The 20,984-nt window shown below is 46.1% G+C and overlaps 2 protein-coding genes across 3 annotated transcripts in view; one reads left to right on the forward strand and one right to left on the reverse strand.

The window, feature by feature from the left end:
* Nucleotides 1–20,984, reverse strand: part of LOC144130407 (serine/threonine-protein kinase haspin-like) — an 87,185-nt gene that overhangs the window by 15,190 nt on the left and 51,011 nt on the right. The gene's annotated exons all lie outside the window — the stretch shown is intronic.
* LOC144130406 (uncharacterized) lies at nucleotides 2,076–6,221 on the forward strand. 2 transcript variants are annotated; one of them, XR_013314090.1, is made up of 5 exons: nucleotides 2,137–2,842; nucleotides 4,243–4,340; nucleotides 4,420–4,532; nucleotides 5,720–5,884; nucleotides 5,986–6,221. XR_013314090.1 is itself a non-coding variant. In XM_077664331.1 (4 exons), exons 1-4 carry the CDS (start codon nucleotides 2,358–2,360, stop codon nucleotides 5,828–5,830), a joined length of 807 nt encoding a protein of 268 aa, XP_077520457.1. In that variant the 5' UTR covers nucleotides 2,076–2,357; the 3' UTR covers nucleotides 5,831–6,221. The 2 variants fall into 2 exon arrangements, 1 of the variants encoding a protein (XP_077520457.1); XM_077664331.1 differs by having other exon boundaries at nucleotides 2,076–2,842; nucleotides 5,720–6,221.

Below are 20,984 nucleotides of genomic sequence, written 5' to 3' on the forward strand. Positions count from 1 at the left end.
GGGTGCGCGAACAAACGCGGGTTAATGATATCCTAGTTTAAATAGAGGCGAAGAAATTTGCTTGGGCAGGGTATGTAATGCGAAGGCAAAACAACCACTAGTCCTTAAGGGTAACGGATGTGTTCGTAAAGAAGGCAAGCGTACCAGGGGGCGGCAGAAGGTTAGGTAGGCTGATGAGATTCAGAAATTTGCAGGCATCGGGTAGGCGCAGCTGGCAAAGGACAGAGTTAATTGGAGATACATGGGAGATGCATTTACCCTGCAGTGGGTGTAGTCAGGATGATGATGATGAACTGTTCCAAGTGTGTTTGAGCTATTTATGTTTCTAAGTATAAAATTATATTTTAGAATCCGCTTTTACTCAGGTCGAAATTGAAAGACGACGCATGTAGCGACAAAAAGGCGAAAGGCTAGAACGCCAGGCCAGTCGACAAAAGCTGGCTTGTACATTGAAACGCAGTAGCCTAATCCGGACTTGATTTAAGGGGGATAAACTCGCCAACGCCACAGGGCGAAGGCACAATTAATGTGCCTCTCGTGTTTGCACACAACTTTTCAGAGTGACAGTTTTCCTCCGAAAGTATTCAATCTTAAGATCGCGGTCCTGCGTAACGACAAATAAAGCATCGAAATGGGCGGATGAACGATACAACCAGCAATGAACCGGCCGCGCTTATGATTGCTGTGGAATAGAAAACCGATTTGGGGATAGAAAGTATAATTAGCAGGACCTGTGCACTGAGTGTGGGTGGCGGTGGTTTAACACGTTTATTAAAGCAGCCTTTATGTTAGGCGCCTAACGGGTCCTGCGACAAGGTGACGAGGATGCATTGCAGTTTCAGGTCTCGAAATGCGATGAGTCAGCGCAATCTGCGGTGCGCACAGATTAGATCAAGAACGGAACATCCAGAGCAGTGCGAACGTCTCTCTCTAAAAGCGCCGCAGGCCTGTTGCACTTTTTCTTCGTGCTACGTATAATCAGAATATAACGATCTAGCAAGCCATACAAGGCTAATGCCTTTATGAGGACTCGTCACTAACCTCCAAAGCTAATCGCAGGCACAGCCAGCTCACTGTTGCGATTAGACGCGCTTTTGCCGCTTCGTTGCTACCCGAAGCTCCGCACATGTCGTCTCAGCGAGCTTGACTGAACCAAAACCAATAACGTTTTGCGTCATGCGCACTGCAGCGCCGAAATAAAGAACACTAGAAAGCAAAACAGCTGCCGCTGACCAACATGCCAATGCACAACTTCGCGATGACCGCCGCGGTGTGTCAGTGGTTCTGGCGCTCGGCTGCTGAACCGAAAGACGAGGGATCGATTACGGCCGCGGCTGTGGAATTTCGATGGAGGCGAAATTCTGGAGGACCGTGTGCTGTGCAGTGGCAGTGCACGTAAAGAACCCCAGGTTGGTTGTCGAAATTTCGGGAGCCCTTCACTACGTCGTCCCTTATAGCCTGAGTCGCTTTGGGACGTTGAACCCCATAAACCAAACCAGAACTGCGCGATCCCGTAATCCAACATCGCGACTATATTTCCCAGATCATAGACGTCAAGATGGCAGTGCCTCTGTAAGATGGTGCATGCAGCAGTTACACGGAAAAAAAGGACCTAGTTTGACGAGCTCCGTGACAATTTGAAAACTTTCCCAGTATACATTTAAGTTGGAACTCAGGTTCTCTCCATTCCTTCTTTATATCTTCTGCCTCGTTTTCGCTGCTTCCTATGGTGCTGCCATACATATCAGGTAAGATTTGCAATCTTTTTAAAAGGTATACCGCGGCCAAGTACACCCCGGAAGCATCTATTTCAGAGCTCCGGCGCCGTGCTCTCGTGACCGGGTGACAAGTCGCAGATTATATCAGACGGCGACTGATGTCAGCGAACAAGGAGCTTGGCGCGTGCAGGGCTCGGCACCTTGTAGCTGGGTCGGCTGCTGCTCGGCTTATCGCCAAAGGGCGGATGAAGGCAGATGCCACGGCGTCAATTCGCGGGCACAATGATGTAGCGAGATAGTTGCCGTCGCACTGCTGATAGCAGGAAACAGGAAGCTGCGACCACGCCTTTTTTTTTTAGCTGCACACGCTCTCTTAGCCGAGGCACTCTAGCTTACGCCCACTGCACATGACAACGAAGCATTGAGCGCATGGAGGGAGCCAGCGGCTGACCGCCGGACACGCCATCTTATGGGCAGCAGATGACGACGGCGTCAGGTATCAGCGCAGCGCCACACCGTGCTTATAGTACGAGCGCTCGGCTTCCGTGAGACCAGACGCATCCCCGAAGGCTCGAAGTGCAGGTCGCCAGTCCGTTGTCGGCAGCAACCGGACATTGCTTCTCTCGTCCGTAGCCAAGCATGGCGCCAGAAGCGTCCTGGTCTGTCCAGTCCGCTCCCGGCACAGGCGCCGGGCCGAAGGACGAAGACACCAAGAAGCCCGTGAGCGACGGATATGCTGAACTGCTGGGCTCTTGCAACCTGTCTGCGAGCAGTAGCGACAGCGACGAGAGCAGCAGTAGCGGTAGCAGCAGCTGCAGCGGTTCCAGCAGCGACTCTAGCAGTGATGAAGAAGGCGGCAGCGCTTCGGAGACCGTTGACGTGGTCGGTGAAGATGCGCCCACGGCCAGCCCCAGCATCGAGCGAGTCCAGCACGCGGCGCCGCCACAGCCGTCGAGCACGCAGGCCGACGAAGGCACGGACGCCGATCATGAGCAACAAGTTGTCTCCGTCGGCGGCGCAAGCAGCGTTCCGATTGAACCGGCGGTGAGGGTTCCACAGCTGACGCTCGTGAACAAGGCTGTTTTTTTGCCCAAGATGGAACTGCAGGTCAGCCCACAGGGAAGGTAAGTTTTCGAAAGCGCGTCACCTCGAAAGTCCACTGAAGCGTTGACAGTGTGAAAGCAAGGAAACCGTGGCGCAAATGGGAGATTAGCGGAGCGTCTCCTGCTTCCTTTTGTTTACCGTCCAAGCAGAGTTAAGTATGTTTATGAAAATGACTTTCCTGCATGCGATGTGCGCGGTCACATTGCGTTCTCGATCAAACAATGAGCGTCGCTCACCATTTTTTGTTACCACTAGCTCTCATGGCCGCTTCGGCTGTCCTGTTCGCACGTAGTGGTTCTCGGCTGGTAATGGTTTGGAAGCGTTTTTCCCGATTGCAAACGATAACTAAGCCAACAGAGTGGTTGCTGTGCCTTGAGCCATAGTTTTTTTCCAAATTGCCTAGAGCAGACAGACAAGTTGCGCACTAAAATACGCTTCTCGCCAAAAGCATGTCGGAGAGGTTCATGTTTGGCTTGGATAGTGTTCGCCCGGAAACATGAAGTCTACGCGGATTGATGGCTGCGCCGCGATTCATTCCGTATATCTAGCCGCCATATGCAGACTAAAATGTTTTAAAGAAATTTGTTACTCAGCCAATTTACACCAAATGTACGGTATTAATATCGGTGGACATTATCATTACTTAGAGGATTCCCGCCAGAAGATATTGCCGCGAATATTTGCAGTGTTTGTTCGTTTTTCAAATCTGCCGCCACATCACTTTATCGCTTTGTTTGCGACGCAAGAAGCCACTAGATTTATCTCGATTGATCGCAGCCAGGCAGAGCTGATTCTACGTTGTTCCGGAATGTTCTAGTAACTTTGCGCTCTTTATCTCGAAAGTTCGCTATCAGCTTTAAATTGAGCACGGCCGACAGCGGCCGGCATTCTGTTCGACGACCGCCGAGCACGCTTGTCGCTTCGCCACCGCCGAGTGATTCAGTCCATTTTGGGTGCAAGTCAGCCCAATAAACAGTTCTTTTAGAAGACCCTTTCGTCCGTCTTCATCACTGCTTCGACTGCCGTCACCGCTACGTGACAATATTTTTCAGCCGATCAAAGCTTGTTGGTGCGCGATTGGTCATCAAACTACAGCGCAGCAGTTTATGGGTCCAGCGGTAGCGAAGCCAATTATGAAACCTCATCTACCTGATACGCCGCACGCCCCTGGCTCATCAAAACGCAACCGCGCAGCGGGTAGAGCACGGACGCTCTTGCTATTCGTACCTAGAGGCAATGCGGCGTTATGAGAGCACCACAAAGCTTGTTCTTCCTCTAACTATGCTTACTGTTGCGGCGGCGCTATCGGCATGGGAATAAAGTCCTTCTGGCGTGCATCGTCATCAATTAACGAGCGGCTCATTTGAATTGTTGTTTGAAAACGGTCGACGAAAGCAGTGGACATTCTTCTTATGCGCAGGCTGATGCAGCCAGCTCCGATTGTCTGCTTTACTAACCTCATCGACGAGTTGCAGTACGTGGTTTGGGTCAGCTTCATCCAAGACTCTGGCATATGCGGTCAGTATACGTTCAGCAACCTTTTGTGTTCACATGTGTGCGCCATGGCATGAACAATGTACCTCTCCCTTTTGTTTAGCTGGCGAGTACATGCGCCCAGAATCACCCCGGCCGGGCACTTCTTGGAACGGTAAAGCACTGTCGTTCTCCGAGCTCAAGCTTTACGCCTACAATGGCACCTCCAAGACTCCCGTAAGTGCACGCGACCGTACAATAGCTTTATGCTGCGTACACATCGCGGATTCAGCCTTGGTTCATTAGTCTTCTATCGAACAGCGCGAATCCAGACAGGCAAAAGAGATGTGGAAACTGTCGAACACAGCGCTGGTTATCAAGTGAAAGTTTATAATATCCGTGCCTCTAAGTATAGATACATAGGTGAGATCAATGTGTAAAGAGACACCACGCAAAACAAAAAAAAAACGCGACTAGTACAACGCAGCCACTCGGGAAATTGGCTTCGATTCTCAGTCCCTGAGAAGTGGCAGCTCACTTTGCAGCAGTGCTGACGAAGGCGAGCTTGCACATGCTTTACCCTGATTCAATATCTTGACTTCTTAATTGTCACTTCTGGGGAAATGATAATCTTCGTTGTTTTCCCGAGGGCTTCTGTTGCTGTTGCGGCGTTTTTCTTTAAACCTGGATTCTTAAACAACTAGCCCGCCTGAACGTTCTAGTGTAATTCATTCCAGTACCAACTCTCTACCACCAATATGAAATTGGCTGCGTTTCTCGTGACTAAGTTCACTACGTTTTCGGGTAAAGCGCTATCTTCCCTGATTCGCTGACCCCGAACAGGTTGCGTAAATATTACCGGCCACTGTGCCTTAGTGATTATGGCACTCGGTTTTCTTAAGACGCGGGATCAATCCCGGCCGCAGCGGTCGAATTTCAATGGAGGTGAAATTCTAGAGGCCAGTGTACTGGGCGATGTCGGTATACGTTAAAGAGCACCAGGTGGTCGAAATTTCCGCAGCCCTTCACTACGGCGTCTTTCATAGCCTGAGTCGCTTTGGGACGTTAAACCCCCATAAAACACAAACCATACTGCCCAGTAGTGGCTACGACAAGGAGCGAACTAAGGACAGGATATAGATCGAAAGGTTGCCAAAAACGTCGAATAAAAGTTACAACATTGAGGGCGATATTGAGCCCTTATGAGAATGCAGGAGCCCTAATATGTCACATTCTAGAACGAGAAGCAATCTCTGAAGTCCACTTCTGAGCTCTCCATAATGTAAAATGATAGCGGTTTTTTTTCTTCGGAGAGCATTTGAGAACCCCATTGCATCCTAAAGAGTGAAAGGGTTTGCCTTCAATCAACAGCTCTTCTATATCACTTCAATTGGAATTTATATTTCATTCTATACTCCATGCAGATTGCTCTCACGTGCAACAAGAGCTACTTCCTTCAGATTAACTTTGGCAACGTCGACGGATATGGCCACATCCTGGAGTCCAGTCATTCGCCAGGCCATCGCTGGCACTAGTTTTGCGGCTGTAAACCACACCCAAGCCTTGGCGTCATCCAGCAAGAAATCTAAGTGAGTGTGGCACCTATTTTGCAGATCCCTTCCTCTTTCTGGCTGGACGCTATTGAACACTGATTGATCAATGTCTTGAATCTTCCTTTTCTTCTTCGCAGCTTATCAGTCCGAGATGACACCATTATTTTTGTTTCTTGTCGCGTGCACGCGCTTGCAAAGAAGCGTTACAAGTCTGCGTGACAACACTGCGTCATTTCGGACATCATGATTTTATTTTTATATAATGATAAACGACTGCACTAGGTCCACTGTGCCATATTTTTGCAACAAAAAAAGACTTCGCTAGACCCAATGTGATAGTTTTATGCAATAAAACACCGTCAGCAACAGCAAACGTTTTTCTTTGTCATTTCATGAAAACACGTGGGGCACAACTACAGCCGTGACATGAAACAAAGCATTGGTGTGTCTGTGGCTACTGGGGAATACAGAAATAGAACTGCGGCAAGTGATGCAGCATCTCCTGCACATATCTCCAGTCTGGAGAGAAAAGAGTATTTCAGCCGTACGTGGCCAGCCACACAGGCTGCATTTCGTCGAAGCACTCGATTTCTGCGGCAATTCTAAGTGATCGCCGGCATCATACCACATGCAAAACGAGGTAAGTTCATAGCTCTTTTGCTAACTCCATGAGACTCAAAAGAGGCCGTGTTAAAACAGTGAGCTCGTTCCTTAGCTGCGGCATCACACAGTGCCTCGCACTTGAATACTATTGATGTGCCAGTTCTCTTGCTGTACAAGAGCAAAATACAAATACCTCCACTACGGCACCTCTTTCTCTCTTCTTTTACTCCCATTTTCATCCCGTCCTTTTCGGTGCGGTTCCGGGGCCCACCGACACATGTGAGACATTTGACATTTACTGCGCCATTTCCTTTCCTCAAAAACCAATTTTCAATACTCTGCTGGCGCATCAAGTTCCCTAAAAGTAGAAAGCGAGGTACGAAGAACAGTAATTCTTTTGAAACTTTGGGGCGCGAAGTTCAGGTTTAACGATTTGTGTGCTGTGTCAACAAATGAGTTCAAAATTTAAGGCAGCCAGTGAAGTTAAACGCTAATCAAATTCGCAAATTCCGAACTGACGTCATTCGTTCAGCATCGGCGGATGTCTGTGCCTTAAGTAGGCTACTAGTCTTGATGGCGAACTGGCGTTTTGATATGAAAATTTAGGCTGAAATTGTAAAGAGAAAATGCATGCTAAATGAAGCGCTTCGTGGCTAGTTGCACATGCATTGTTTATACGGAAGTAGTTAAGCGATGCTTTTTTAATATGAGCACAGAGAAAGATCAGTACATGGTGGTACGGGGGCTGTCTGCCTATGTGTTCGCCTGACAATAACAGCGCTGAATTACTTTTCTAAGAACAATGCATACTAAGCAGCGAACATATTTACTTGCCATGACAATACAGGAATAGATTCTTTTGGAAGTTATTTACATTCATTCTAACAAAAAAATTATGCTCTGACTTAAAATCTGCGCTCTGAAAGGCTAGAAGCAAGTAGGTAGAGGTGCGCATTGATGTAAAAGAGCTCAGAAAAAGATGATGGTGAATATTTATCGCGTAAGGACACCTGTGGCCGAAGAGTGTCATGGCACCAAGTTTTATTTGTAGCGATAGCTACATTGCGCTAGCATTTCGAGCCTTCCGGGTGGCGGCGCCACGTAGTCACGTGAATGGTCGCGTGGTGCGTGGTTGGCCACGTGGTGCGGAGCAGCTGCTGGAGGCGCGGCGCGCCAGTGAAACCGAGTGTGGGAGAGAGTCAATCACGTCCAGGGACGAAGATGAAGCAACGCCCAGCGAAACGGAGCGGCGAAAGACTGACTTTGCAATTCGACTGAGCGAGTTCCACTCGGCCAGCTGTAGCTATTGCGTGACTCCGGGTTTAACCAGAGCTAAACCACAGCCATTTTTTTTTTTTGCTCAAGGTGGGAACAAAGACGCATTTTCCAAGCATTTCACTTTAAACAAAAATATCGCCCTGCATAGTTAAGAAAATCTACTGGGTTCAATGCCCTGTGCCTCCGAGTAACCACCGGTTTCGATTGAGTGCAAGATTTCCTGTAGCCTAGTGCTCAGCTTCTACGGCGCAAAATGCTTGGTTTTAAAATGGACCTTTGACTCTGTCTTGTGACACGAAAACACTTCGTGTCATTGCACTGATTTGTCAAAAATTCCTTTGCGGCATTGAAACTTGTCATCTATCTGGTGGAATCTGGCTCGAAAGGAAGTAGACAACTCAGATGTTAAAAGGAACAACTACATCCAAATATTTCTTTCGGTAAATATTCATTCTGTGATTCTCGCTGAAGTGACATTTGTGCGGAAGGAAATGGCGCTTTTATCGCCGCGCAGAATGGATTTAAACATCTTCCCGCCAGTCCCTTCAAACTCGCTGTCTTCATCACTACGAATGGATCGCCACCATTTTGAGTAAATGGCTGTGTAGCGTAACGTCTGAGACGCAGCCGCCGCGGTCGAGTTCCCGGGTTCGAACCCGACCGCGGCGGCTGCGTTTTTATGGAGGAAAAATGCTAAGGCGCCCGTGTGCTGTACGCCCTCCAGTGTCTCCAGCATTTAAGATTCACAAACACTTGTGCACTTAGTTAACATCTTAACCACACATCAGAGGCACAAGCAGCAACACCCCGCTTAAGGCTTTCGCCTAACTGCATTTTGGTCAACAAAGTGCCCCTGAATTATTATGTGCATCTCGATGTCTAACCATCATCCTCCGTGAGTCGCTTAGGTCTGGTGTGGTACCATCGTGCTGAAAGGTAGCTAATGTGCTTCCATTGTTCAAATCTGGTAAAAAACAACTTCCGTCTAATTACAGACCTATCTTATTGACATAATTCACAAACATAAAATAGAACTTCTGGAATCTAACAACGTGTTGTCATATTTTGAGCGCGAATTTAGACAAGTCTTCAGCACCGTAACAAATCTAATTAAATTTGCGCATAACCTGTCCTGAACACTTGATACTGTAGCCGAGGTTTAAGCCATATTTACAATTTTTTAAAGCTTTTGAAATTTTACTTCATTCTAATCGTCTCTGCAAACTACACGCCCTTTTAAAAAAAATTTGTGCTTGGGTAGTCGGGATTGTTAGTTTTTCTTTCCACCTGTCGCAGATTGTTTCTTATAATTGAACTGATTCCTGTCCTGTCGATGTATTATCTGGCGTTCCTCAAGGGTCAGTGCTTGGCCCTTTATTATTCCTAATAAACATCAACGACTTACCTCGCCATATTACATAACAAATAGGCGTATATGGAGACGACTATGTATTATATAATATAATTAACACGCAAGACGATCACTTCCCAGTAAACGCCTCATTTGCTTGTTTTTGCAGCTAGTGTAATGCCTGGCAAATGAAAACAAATTTTACTGAAACCTTAGTTATGTGTTTCACCAACAGCAAGTCCCCTTCAGTGTTTAATTATGCCTTCAATGATTCACCATTGCACAGGACCTTCTAATACAAGTATCTCGCCGTTATGTTTACCACTAACATACCCTGTGTGGACCATATAAATTTCATTTGTACCAAAGCATTAAAAACGCTGGGGTATTTGGGGACACCAACTAATGGCACAAACGAAGCTAAGCTCTTAATGTATAAATCTTTAATTCGTGGCGTAATTGAATACGTGCCTCCTGTCTGGAACCCTCATAAACACAGTGAAGCTGACCTATTCCAGAGCATCCAAGAAAAACTATCAGCCTTATATATCATCGGTATGATCGCTATTTTTCACCTTCTTGTGCTTTGTCCTCTTTGAATCTAACCCCCTGTATGCGCGCCGTCACGTGGATTCACTGAGGTTCCTGTACTGCGTCGTTAGATGACTATCATGGCCCTCCTAATGTCCATATTACCCCCAGTATTCCTCGATGAGTCATCATAGCCTTTATGTTTAGCCATGCTTCGCTCGTGCTATTAATTTCAAACACAGCTCTTCCTCCGACAATTGAACACTGCAGCTTATTTCTTTGTAAAACGCGGTCTCTTTCATTAAACTCAATTTTAACGGGTATCGATACCACATGATGTTTTTCTATGTTGTGTTCATTAGGTATTGATTCTCTTTATTAGTTACAGCGTCTCTATCCCATTGTCCGCGCTAAATATGCAAACAGGTCAGATTAAGTTGGCTTGTTTGCGTGCGTGTGTGCGTGCGTGCGTGCGTGCGTGCGTGCGTGCGTGCGTGCGTGCGTGCGTGTGTGTGTGTGTGTGTGTGTGTGTGTGTGTGTGTGTGTGTGTGTGTGTGTGTGTGTGTGTGTGTGTGTGTGTGTGTGTGTGTGTGTGTGTGTGTGCGTGTGCGCGTGCGCGTGTGCGTGTGCGTGCGTGTGTGTGTGTGTGTGTGTGTGTGTGTGCGCGCGTGTGTGTGTGTGCGTGTGCGTGTGTTGTACCCTGCCGCTTTTTTAATGTATTTAACTCCACTTCTGCAACAGCCCCACAGCGGCTGCAGTATGTATACATAAATAAGTAAATGTAAAACGTGGCAAATAACCTGCCAACCAGGGATAAAGGAACATTAGACGAACAATGAAGAAAAATGTTTTTTTTTCAAGCGATGTTTATTGCCTGAGGGCATAAAGGTTGTGAAATGAGAGATGAGTAAGGTGCTTAAATGAATGAAAAAATGTGGGCTGATCTGATGAAATCAAGGAGTGAACGATGACATAGACCCTGTTTCTTCGTGTCTTGCATTCCATTATATTACCGTAAGAGCTGCTTCTGGGATGCTACCCGTCGTGATAGACACGTGGTCTTTGAAGGTGGCTCGCGGCGCGCCAGGCAGATAGAGTTGTGGCAAATACGGATTGGCGCACCTGAGGGACGGAGGGATGTTGGTTGTCTTCGCGACGGAGTCGTCGAGGATTCAGGCTGTTTGCAGAAAGAAGTTTGTTCCTCGACTTCTAACAGAGGTTTGAATTAGGTTAGGAGGTTAGACTGCGCTGTGGTGAACAAGTCAGGTCTGATGCGTGCATCTGCAACGATCGAAGGCTTCCGTGTTTCTGGGATGCGCCCCGGTGCACTCGGCGTTCAAGTTGAGCATTCACAGGGACCAATAGGTGCACGAAAAAGAATTTGTGTCAGTTTGTGTTGCGAAACAGTGTTCGAGAGTCGACGATGTTAGCACTATGTCCTTGGAAAAGCTACACGAGCTCGACGACGGATTTAAGAACGTCTACTAACGACCATTCGGTGGGCTGATTGTGGTCACGTAATGCGCGTCAAAGATTACTATGGGGTAATAATATCAGAAGAAGCCCTGAGACGTATGTACATCACAAAATCATCACGCATAGCACGCCACAAAGCTCCCGTTCAGTTTCGCGATTTCCCGCAAGTTTGAGTATATATTCAGTGTTTTTTGTTGAGCGTTTTCCGCATCATTTGACCATGACTTCCAGCCTTCTGACCTTAGCTGACGCTTCGGGGAAGCCGCACGTGATTCCGACAGTTTAGTTCGATCCCGTTCGACACCAATATCTGAGCACTCCTCCCCAGAAAAAAAAATTGCATGAAGACTTATTTTTGGAATAATAACAAATGCAGAATCGCACAAAAGCATACGTGCACATGTTTAAGGCCAAGAACATTATCCGATGGACAGATGATTCTGCGAAAAATATTACTGTTGTTTTGGTTTATAGCAGGTATTGAATTGTGTGATACTCCTGGCTTTGAAGATATTCACTTTACGATTACCCATGCCTTAATGCGAATATTAGCGGCAGCTAAGCTGCTGCGAACTAATGATGCAAGTCGGCGTGTTAGGCTTTTTATGAAGTCTATTCACCGCTCTCCTCCAAAGCTCCAAGGCGAGCCCTTCCTCGCACACATCGGTCACCGCGGTACCCTAATGAATCAAACGGGGGGGGGGGGGGGGGGGATAATGACGAGGGACGGGGGAAGTGGTAGGCGGACGCCGCGAGACCAAGGAACGTGCTATATACAACTGTCGCTCTAAAAAAAGAAAAATAAGAATCCAAAAGTAAAGTCTGAAAGGGAGCCTTATTTCAAGCGCACTCGCGAAAATGCCCCCTTGTTTCTCAGCGAAGAAAGGTAGTGTCCTCCTCAGATAAAGCAAAGTTAGAAGCAATATGAACGAACACTGTAATCCCTCATTCAAGGAATGCTCCTCCACTATAAGCAGAAGGTATACCTTTTTTTCCTTGAAAACTTTCTACCGATGCCCTGATCGCAGATGTGTCTTTCTAAGGTTAACCCAGAAGTAAGGATGAACCTCTTTTCCGAATTCCAGCTAACGGCTCCCTTCTGCGCTGCTCGTAACATGAACCAATATGGCTGGGTTGAACTCAATGCTCCCGAAGAAGGTATTCATTTCTCTTCACACCTCTTGATAAACATCTTAAAATAAATCTATTATGCTCCTTGGTTTCTGTGGCTGTTGAGTTCATTGTTCTATTCATCTTATTGATCACTCTGTCGCTCGTCGCAACAGAGAAATATCTTACCTCTTTTTTTTAGTTTCGCCAAAAGAAGTCACTGCATAATTTCATTGCCAGAGTATACTCTAGATGACACCATCCAAGCGCGAACCACATTATTAGACAGATTTTAGGGTTGGGCCTTTTGTCTAAGCCACTGTTTTAGATCGTCCAGGAATGGCACCGCACGCCCGTAGACGCCGATACTGCGCACATGGCCTCATGGCTTGAAGATACACGGTCCGTGCACAAGCCTGTGGTTCACGCGGACACATTGGCGCTTGTGTTAACTTGCTGCCAACAACGCCAGACAATAATTCCTATCATTTCTTCTCATTTGTGGCTGGTGTGCGAAATACCACAAAGAGGCCTTCTCTCACCGCAAGAGGAAAACAAAATGACGCGGAATGGACGCTGACTTTATCCGTGATGCTGTGAACAAATGCTACTGTTCACTGTTCGTTAACAGCGCCAAGAACAACAGAACATAGATGGAAAGGCACATAAACGCTACAGCGAACGTCGTGCCGAGTTCATGCAGAGACTATGCAGTGTGCATTAAAGCCTCGTCGGAAAACCAGGATACCAGGAAAACCAGATCACGCAGACGGCGCGGCGCGCATTACGGACACTATTACGCATTTTCGTAACCACGCATTTCGGACGCATTTGAAGCTGTTCCGGATGGACTGTTCTAATGTTTTGTACGGCGACGCTACGCCCGCGAGCGGGCAATAAGTGCCGGGAAATGATCCCTCCGCTGTGTTGCGGGAGGCGTTGGCTGCTAATGGCCTAATTCTCGCCACGCTGGAGTTAAGAGGCACCAATGGTTGGTCACAACGTTGATGTACCGTGAAAATTTGTCCCCTGCAGAGTTCTTTCTTCAACGATACGTTGTCATAGGGTCGTACGGCCGCGAAATTCTCTAAGCCGTTTTTTATTCATTAGTATTGCATTTACTAGACGTGTATAAGTATAAATTATAATCACCGACGTGATGGGTGAAGTTAGAGCAGGTGGAATAAAATAAAAGTGAAAGAAGGAGGAAGCCCGAATCCAAACTAGCTGCTGGTGATATTTCAGCTCTTCTAGATGACTCGACAACTCCACGAAAGAAAGGTGCATATTTCGTGATACATGCTTTATCTTTTATTGAAATACCAGCATTATAAAGCTTCTCTCTATATGAAATATAAACAAAATGGTAAAAATGAGTTCCAGAGGCGCCTTAAATTAAAAAAAGAAGCAATGAGAGCTCAATCGAGCTCGGCGTCGCCAATTCGCAGAACTTCTTTCCCACTGCTTGGAAGACAGACTACATAAATGAAAGATGTCTGCGGGAGCATTTTTTAAGCGTAAAAGAAAAGTCAGAATAAATTTCATTTTGTCTCGCTACCAACAAGCACCACGATTTGTTTCATTGTATATCTTCTCTAAGGTGGTGTTATGTCCTTAATTAGGAGAGAAGGGAGACGTATGTCCACTTACGAACAGCTAATATTTTATGCGAAAAAAAAAGCGGAAGTTTTCGGGACACCTCCTAAGTACAAGTACCTAGTTAGCAGCGATTTGCTTCATTTGGCTGCCATCAAAATTAATGCACGTCCGCCGTTACAGAACACTTCCATTGTTTGAAGGCCGTCGAAATTCCGGCAAGTTTCCAACTGCTAATGAGCGCATACAAAAATGAATGTTTATCCTGCTGTAGTTCATTATGTGCGTACCGATACCAGAGCCGTAAGAAGCGATAGGCGCTTATTGTGAGGCAGCACAGCTGCATTTCGAGGATCAAATAAGCAGAAACGGCCAATTCTCCCAAACTGCTGCACTCTCTTGAAATGAAGCAAAAAACATAGCAAAAACAGAGTAGTTTCTTCAGGGGAAATATGTGCGAAATGTAATTATCAGGCATGGGAATTAAATTATACGGTGAAAGACTTGAACACGCTCTGAAAAAAATATAAAGTAAAAAAATGTAAGGCAGCAGGACCACCACTTATTTGTACATCGTTCTTTTTCTGTGTCAATTTCTTTTCAGAACCCATTAAAGCTTCAAAACACGTACGAACACGTGGCGAAAGAGCAATCGCTTTAAATTAGTATCATTGTTCTGACCAGCAAAACGATACGCTAAACTTAACTTTATCAGTGCCTAATGAAACGATTTTTAGCGTGCATACTTACGTGCTACCGACTTTCAATGTCGAAGAATGTCTTACGCGTACCGCTTATTTGTTGCAAGAATGTGCCTTATTTTTGTTCCTGCGTCCCACTTACTCTGCCATAAGTAATTACAGAAAAAAGTAAAGTTTGAACTCTGAAAGTTCTTCTTAATGAGCAGTCTTTTTGCATGTGCCGCCACCGTCTGGAAGACGTTGAAGCAACGAGCGTTAGCTGTTTGGTTTACTAGAGGAACCCGCCACTCCTCTCGAGAAACGGAATGTAATAAATACCATTTGAAACGGGGTGGATTGCCACCATGCTCGGCTGCCCGTGCACGCACGCCGCCTAGTGGAACGATCGCCGCCTAGCGCCATCTATCAGAGAAATTACGATGCACGTCTACTCATTGTCGTGTTGCACCCCTCAAGATACATCCCAAACGGAATTTGCTTCTGTTTGAGACGTATCCTGAGTGGTTGCAACTCGACATTGGGTAGACGTGCATCGTAATTAACACCAATTTTTATACTTATCTCAGAGGCCACGCTACATAGCCGTTCTCACTAGAGCGCCGGCAACCCGTTCTTTCCTCCAACGACGACACGAGTTTGAGCCAACGGCGGGAAGGTATTTAAGTGCAATTTTCGTTTTCCCGCCAATAAATGCGCATTTTGTTTTGCCGGAAGAGCTCCAGCGTAGCCAGAAACAACCAGAAAATCAATTTTTACTGAGAGCAATAATTGGACATAGTAGCCTGAAAGTAGTAGTAGTAGTTTACTGAAAGAATTCAGGAAACAGTTTCCCCGCAGCTGAGATAATGCAAAAAAAGAATTAGATGGCAGCCAAAAATTCGGTGTGCCACAGTGTTGAATGTATCTGCCAATACAATGTTCCGCTCCTAGGGTTTGAAGGGTATTTTAATATAGAATTTTCTATAGTAGTTTCTATAGTAATTTTCGGAGAGGACAGTACGTCTTGCATTGTTAACAACATACGCGCACAGAGACCTGCTGCTTGTTCCGTAGCTATGATTGTTTGGTTTTCCTTTCTTTGGGAACTCCATAGCCACCAAGTACTCCAGAGCCCAAGCAACCCGCACTGGCAGGTATGAGGCGCCTGCCTTGACAAACATTGAATGTTCTGTTCCACCTAGTCACCGCACTGCATTGTGCGCAAATGTGTTTTCCAGGAGCCCTACTGTTCCCGGAACTACTCGAGCAGCATAAGGAACGGCAAACAGCTGTAACGTACCCGGCAAGAGGATCGAGACAAAAAACAAGTAAACATTGTTCCAGCGGTCTTATTGAAGGAATGTTTATTAAGCGCACTTACAATTTCCGCAATAATCCAAGTCTCTGTTAAAAGAATGTATTCATAGATATATGACAAAAAAGGGGCGATGGAGAGTTTACCTCCACAAAAATACCACACGACCATTCGGACTGGACAGCAGTATGATTACGTCCGGTACTGCATTCCCAGGGCAGCAGAACGCACCATGCTACCACGGACAGTGGGCCTGTTCCTGGTAAATTTCTTCTTTCATACCCGTCTAAAATTCTGCCAAGCGCGGCTCAGGTGTCCATCCACAGACTGAGAGGATTACCCCGCCTTACGTTAACTGTGCGATGTCAGTGCACGTTAAAGAACCCCGGGTGGACAAAATTATCCGGAGCTCTCCACTACGGCGTCCCTTATAGCCTCAGTTGCCTTGGGACAATAAACCCCATAAAACCATGAACCCATCTTATTCCTTACCACCGGCATATTCTTGTTATTTTGCCACAAATACTGAGTTTACGCAAGTCGTAAGAGCAGAACTTAATTGGGCGCACCAACTTAGGAACTTATATCAAGGGCGCTTCGCTTGCTAGAATAGTTTGTAAGCGTGACACGGTGTCTAATTTAAGCTGGCATAGTCACCGTTCCTCGTTAGCACAGAGCGCAATCTTTCTGGAGTAGTCAGCTTTGTTAAGAACGGCGCGTCCTGGCTAATGGGCATCAGAGGATTTCCAGCGCGTGGTACCAGGAATAACTTCCAGGCGTCGCCACTTTCCTACCGTCGCCTGTAAATTATTCCAGAAGGGAAGGCTCGTCACACGAAGCGGTGCCTTCCAAGAAGGAGGGATCAGGTGCATTTCAGAGCTCAGCGGAGCGTCCTCTAATTCCGCCGTGATCAATTTGTAAAGAGATTCCAGGGAAGAGTTCCAATTTCTGGAACAAACTGTTCAGGCGTTTTTTGAGTAGTGCTTGCATCTAAGGCAAAAGGTGCCTTTTTTCTTGCTTACCAAAAGATTTGAAGGGCTTTATGTAGTGTTTGCAAAAATTACTGCCACTCGATTACTGCTCAATTAAGAAACCATCCTAAAGCTAAATTACATTGCATTCTCATTCCAACTTATCATAGGGTGATTAGCAATAGCGCCGCAATAATATACAGCAGCACTAGTCTTTTCTTGGAAAATTACGTTCATGTTTCGTGATGACAAAGGAGCCAGTGTAATATCCGTGCATGAAACAAGGAGCGCTCAATACTAGTTTCTTTTTTATAAGGACACAGAAACCAGAGCACCACGCTTTCAGAAATTGTGTGTTGTTCATCGATACTATAAATCTAAGAGAAAAAGAGCTTGAGTTGCGGTACAACTTCAAACCTTCGCAGGAAACGCTGCAAAGAGACAGTTCTCTAATGTCTTGTGTAGTCTCTGCACTATTCCCTAGTTAGTTCAACAAATTACAATATCTGCGCAGCAATACGAACGGTTTTCGTGCCCCAACAGTGTCATGTTAATATGAAGATGGAATCAGCTTACAGAAATTGCAGCTAGCAGAAACCACAATTTGACTTATATGTAGGCCTTATTTAAAGACGGGGGAGTAACGTGAAGCACATCGAAGGAAAACGTAAGCTCTGCATGCAGATATGCTAGCCTTGCTTGTTTGCCGGGTTGAGCATAAAAAGAATTTCATGCCGCATTTAATGCGGTGAAATTAGGTGCCTCATCGGGAGGTCAGATTATAGCCAGGTGTGAGGTGGTGTACGAGAAGGGCACTGCGTGCGAAGAGCAACCTGAGTCTCACAAGCTCCATCATTCACGTCCGGCAAAACAATCAAATGCTGCAAATGCTAGCCATTGCCAATACGTAATGTAATTATGCGCCCCTGTGAATTTTGGAGAGCTGGAGCTAGATCTTCCCCTCAGACCCCTAGCCGTTGGCTCTGCGGCCCCACCCTGTCCTCAGTGGCAGGTGGCTGTTCAATTAATGACTAGTCATGAGAGGTTGGTCGGGAAGAGCAACCTGGGTCACGCAAGAGCCACCGGTGGCTGCACCTGCCATCGAAGGACAGTTGCGTATCGCTTAATGGCTGCACTATTGCGCCAGGAGTGGTATATGGACTCTGAGCTATCTATTAATGCAAAGTAGAGAATCAGCAATTCCGCATATGCGGGCATTAACCCACTTACGCTGTCACGTCATATGCCCTTATTTAGTCCGATTTCACCGATATTTGTCTCAAGCCTGGTTGCCGTTAAGAAACGAGGTTAGAACCGAAACCCAAGTGCTAGCGCATCTAATTCGTATTCGACCTAACCAAGCTGAATCGTTCGCCATTTTTTTTTTACTAGCCGAGCTATTTCATACTAGCGTGTATCACGAAACAGCAAACTAAACCTTATCGAAAACTTAAGCTACTCATTTGTGTTCCTATTTTGCTGGCTATAGCTTTCTGCGCAAATTAGAGAACAAAAGGGTCATTGAGCATATCTGTATTTTTTATTTTGGTTTTTGGCTTTCGGTGCTATTCGAATTGCTTCCTAGGGTCAGCGGTCACCTTACATAAAATCTACATTGTGTGCAGTGAAGTGCAGAGAGCACAGTGGCAGTTCAAAAAAGAAATCAGCGAAGCGGATTCACGGTGATTAGGTTGCAGATAAGATTCAGTGTTTTTTTCTGCAGTAGAAGCAAATATATTAACACCTGTGACGATCACAATAATAAGACATAATGACCTGTTTTTTACGAATATTTTTAATACGATTCAGATCACTTGGTACAGCATATAACCCCAGAACACAATTTATTTTGTCAACCACGTTAATCATACTATAGGTATCGCCTGATTCAGGGTTTCTGACGGAAATCGCTGTGACCAATAGCGCTCGAAAACGAAATGTCTAGGACACACTTCTTTTTTATGAGACGTTTCATACTTTGCATAATTTGTTGGCTGATACTTTCATTCACACATTCACTTACAGTTAACACGACATGGCACCCCTCATGGCTTGGAAAGCACGTAAACTTTGTTCTTTCCTTTGTGAATGGACTCAGTCTTTTTCAGCTACGTGCGGCGCCTAGGTCTCACTGCAGATGTTGCGTTGTTCAAAAAAAAATTTTCATTGTTTACCTCAAGAGTGCAGAATTAGTTGTCACGGTGTATTGTCGCTCTGATGTAACAATGCGAACTTCTGTACCACTCCGCTCATTTTAAAAAACACATCATGCTCACAATGCAGACTATGTGATGAGATGGAATAAAAAAAATTGGCTGTGGTTTAGCTCTGGCTAACCTTAGTTGAAATGCGAAAGCTTGGTTTCCTCGGCACGTCGTCTACGCAGTGTCTACTTCCAACGCTCTCGAGAACTCAAACCCGTCTCTTCCGCAGTTGAGTCACTCCGGGACGTGGCACGAGTTCTTCTAGCCGCATCTTCATTACGACGCTTCCCGAGTCGTGCGGCGCGTTCTTCTGGAGTCTATTGAGCGCGTCGTCTCTTCCTCGCTTCTTTATTTCATTGTTGCCTCTCTTTCGCGCTCTCCCTAACGGCTAGAATCCCACTGAGGCGAAGCGCATATATATATATATATATATATATATATATATATATATATATATATATATATATATATATATATATATATATATATATATACCCCGCGAAGCCACACCTCTCTCTCTACCCCAGCGGAGCACATCTGGTGGAGCAAGTGGCGACGGCAGTGGCGTCGACGGCGGCGCCGTCTGTTGGAGCGCGGCTGCGGCGTTGCTAGGCAACGGCGGCTCAAGGTCGTTCGTCGGCCACGGCTACGGCATGCGGCTGAAGTGCGCGACGAGCCGAAATGGCTCGCTGGCTGGCGTAGTGCTGCTTTCGCAACAAAAATTAAAACAAAAAAAAACGGCAGAGACACATACGGCTGCTTATGTGTGGGAATGCAAAAGCATTACTTTCCCTGGGGGCATTGTTGATGCGTAATATTTGTACATCCATTAAAGTTCTTTTCTGCGAGTTCATTTGTTTGCGTATAGGTTACGTGATGTATGCCACCACCCAAAGACAAGCGCGCGCGTATGACACCAACCGGAATGCTGTGCGACTAACGGCGCATATGTCTTGTCGAATTGTTGTAATGGGAAGGCTGTTTGTTCTTTTTGCTGTTTTGAATATTAAATGACTCGACATATTGAAGGCGCATATGTCGTCGGTTCGATTCCCTGTCGCAAGCTAGCCTCCAACTTAACCAGCAATCCCGTGAGCTATATGTAACGTGAAATCATATGACACCACCCGGAATGCTGTACGAGCAACGGTTGCATCACAACTTTTGTACAATGTCGGGAAAATTGTCGCCAGGTCGGCCAGTAGGGATGTGTATATAGATGAACGACGTGTATAGGATTGCCCGAAGAGACAGTGCTCAATTGCTGTGTGTGTAATGCAGCCGCTTGATGACGTTTCTTGCCATCACTGGTATTTTCTGTACCATCTGCGAGTACACGCACACACACGCACACACACACACACACACACACACACACATGCCACCAGGTTTTCTCGTAATAAGACCAGAAATACTTTCGCATTAAATGTTCTTTTGGCGCCGTCATGCAATCCAGTGGCCTCATATGTGTCAAGGTATGAGGGACCTTTCATGCTCTATCTGCTGGTAACAATAAAACACGTTAAGGTCGCGAGGCATAGCTACAATAAACAAAAGAAAGCCTGTTCTGTATAACCTTGATCGCGAATAGCACATGTGGTTCTAATATGTGGCATTGAAGCGGGGTGGGTCGAATTGTTGTAACGGGAAGGCTGTTTGTTCTTTTTGGTGTTGTGAATATTAAATGACTTGAATGAGGATGTGATGTCATACGAAAATAAGGAGCAGAACGCGGAAGAGCTCACTTTTTGAGGGAGACAAAAAGGGGAAAAGGAAAATTCTCGTACTCAAATGACACCCAAATTGAATAAAATCGTCCGACGTTGCAGAGCTGTTTGAAATACTGAGACATAAAAGAGCACGTAAAGGTATGTGTGGCGAAACTTCCGCCAAGTAGATGAAAGCCCAGTCTGGTGAATCATAAAAAAGGCCAACACCACAACTTCTGCCAATACACAATCGATCCCCACATTCTCAGTACCTCTTTCTCTCCCGACCTTTGCTTTCAGCAGACATCTCAG

This window comes from Amblyomma americanum, chromosome 4 (assembly GCF_052857255.1).
Source record: "Amblyomma americanum isolate KBUSLIRL-KWMA chromosome 4, ASM5285725v1, whole genome shotgun sequence".
Lineage (NCBI taxonomy): Eukaryota > Metazoa > Arthropoda > Arachnida > Ixodida > Ixodidae > Amblyomma > Amblyomma americanum.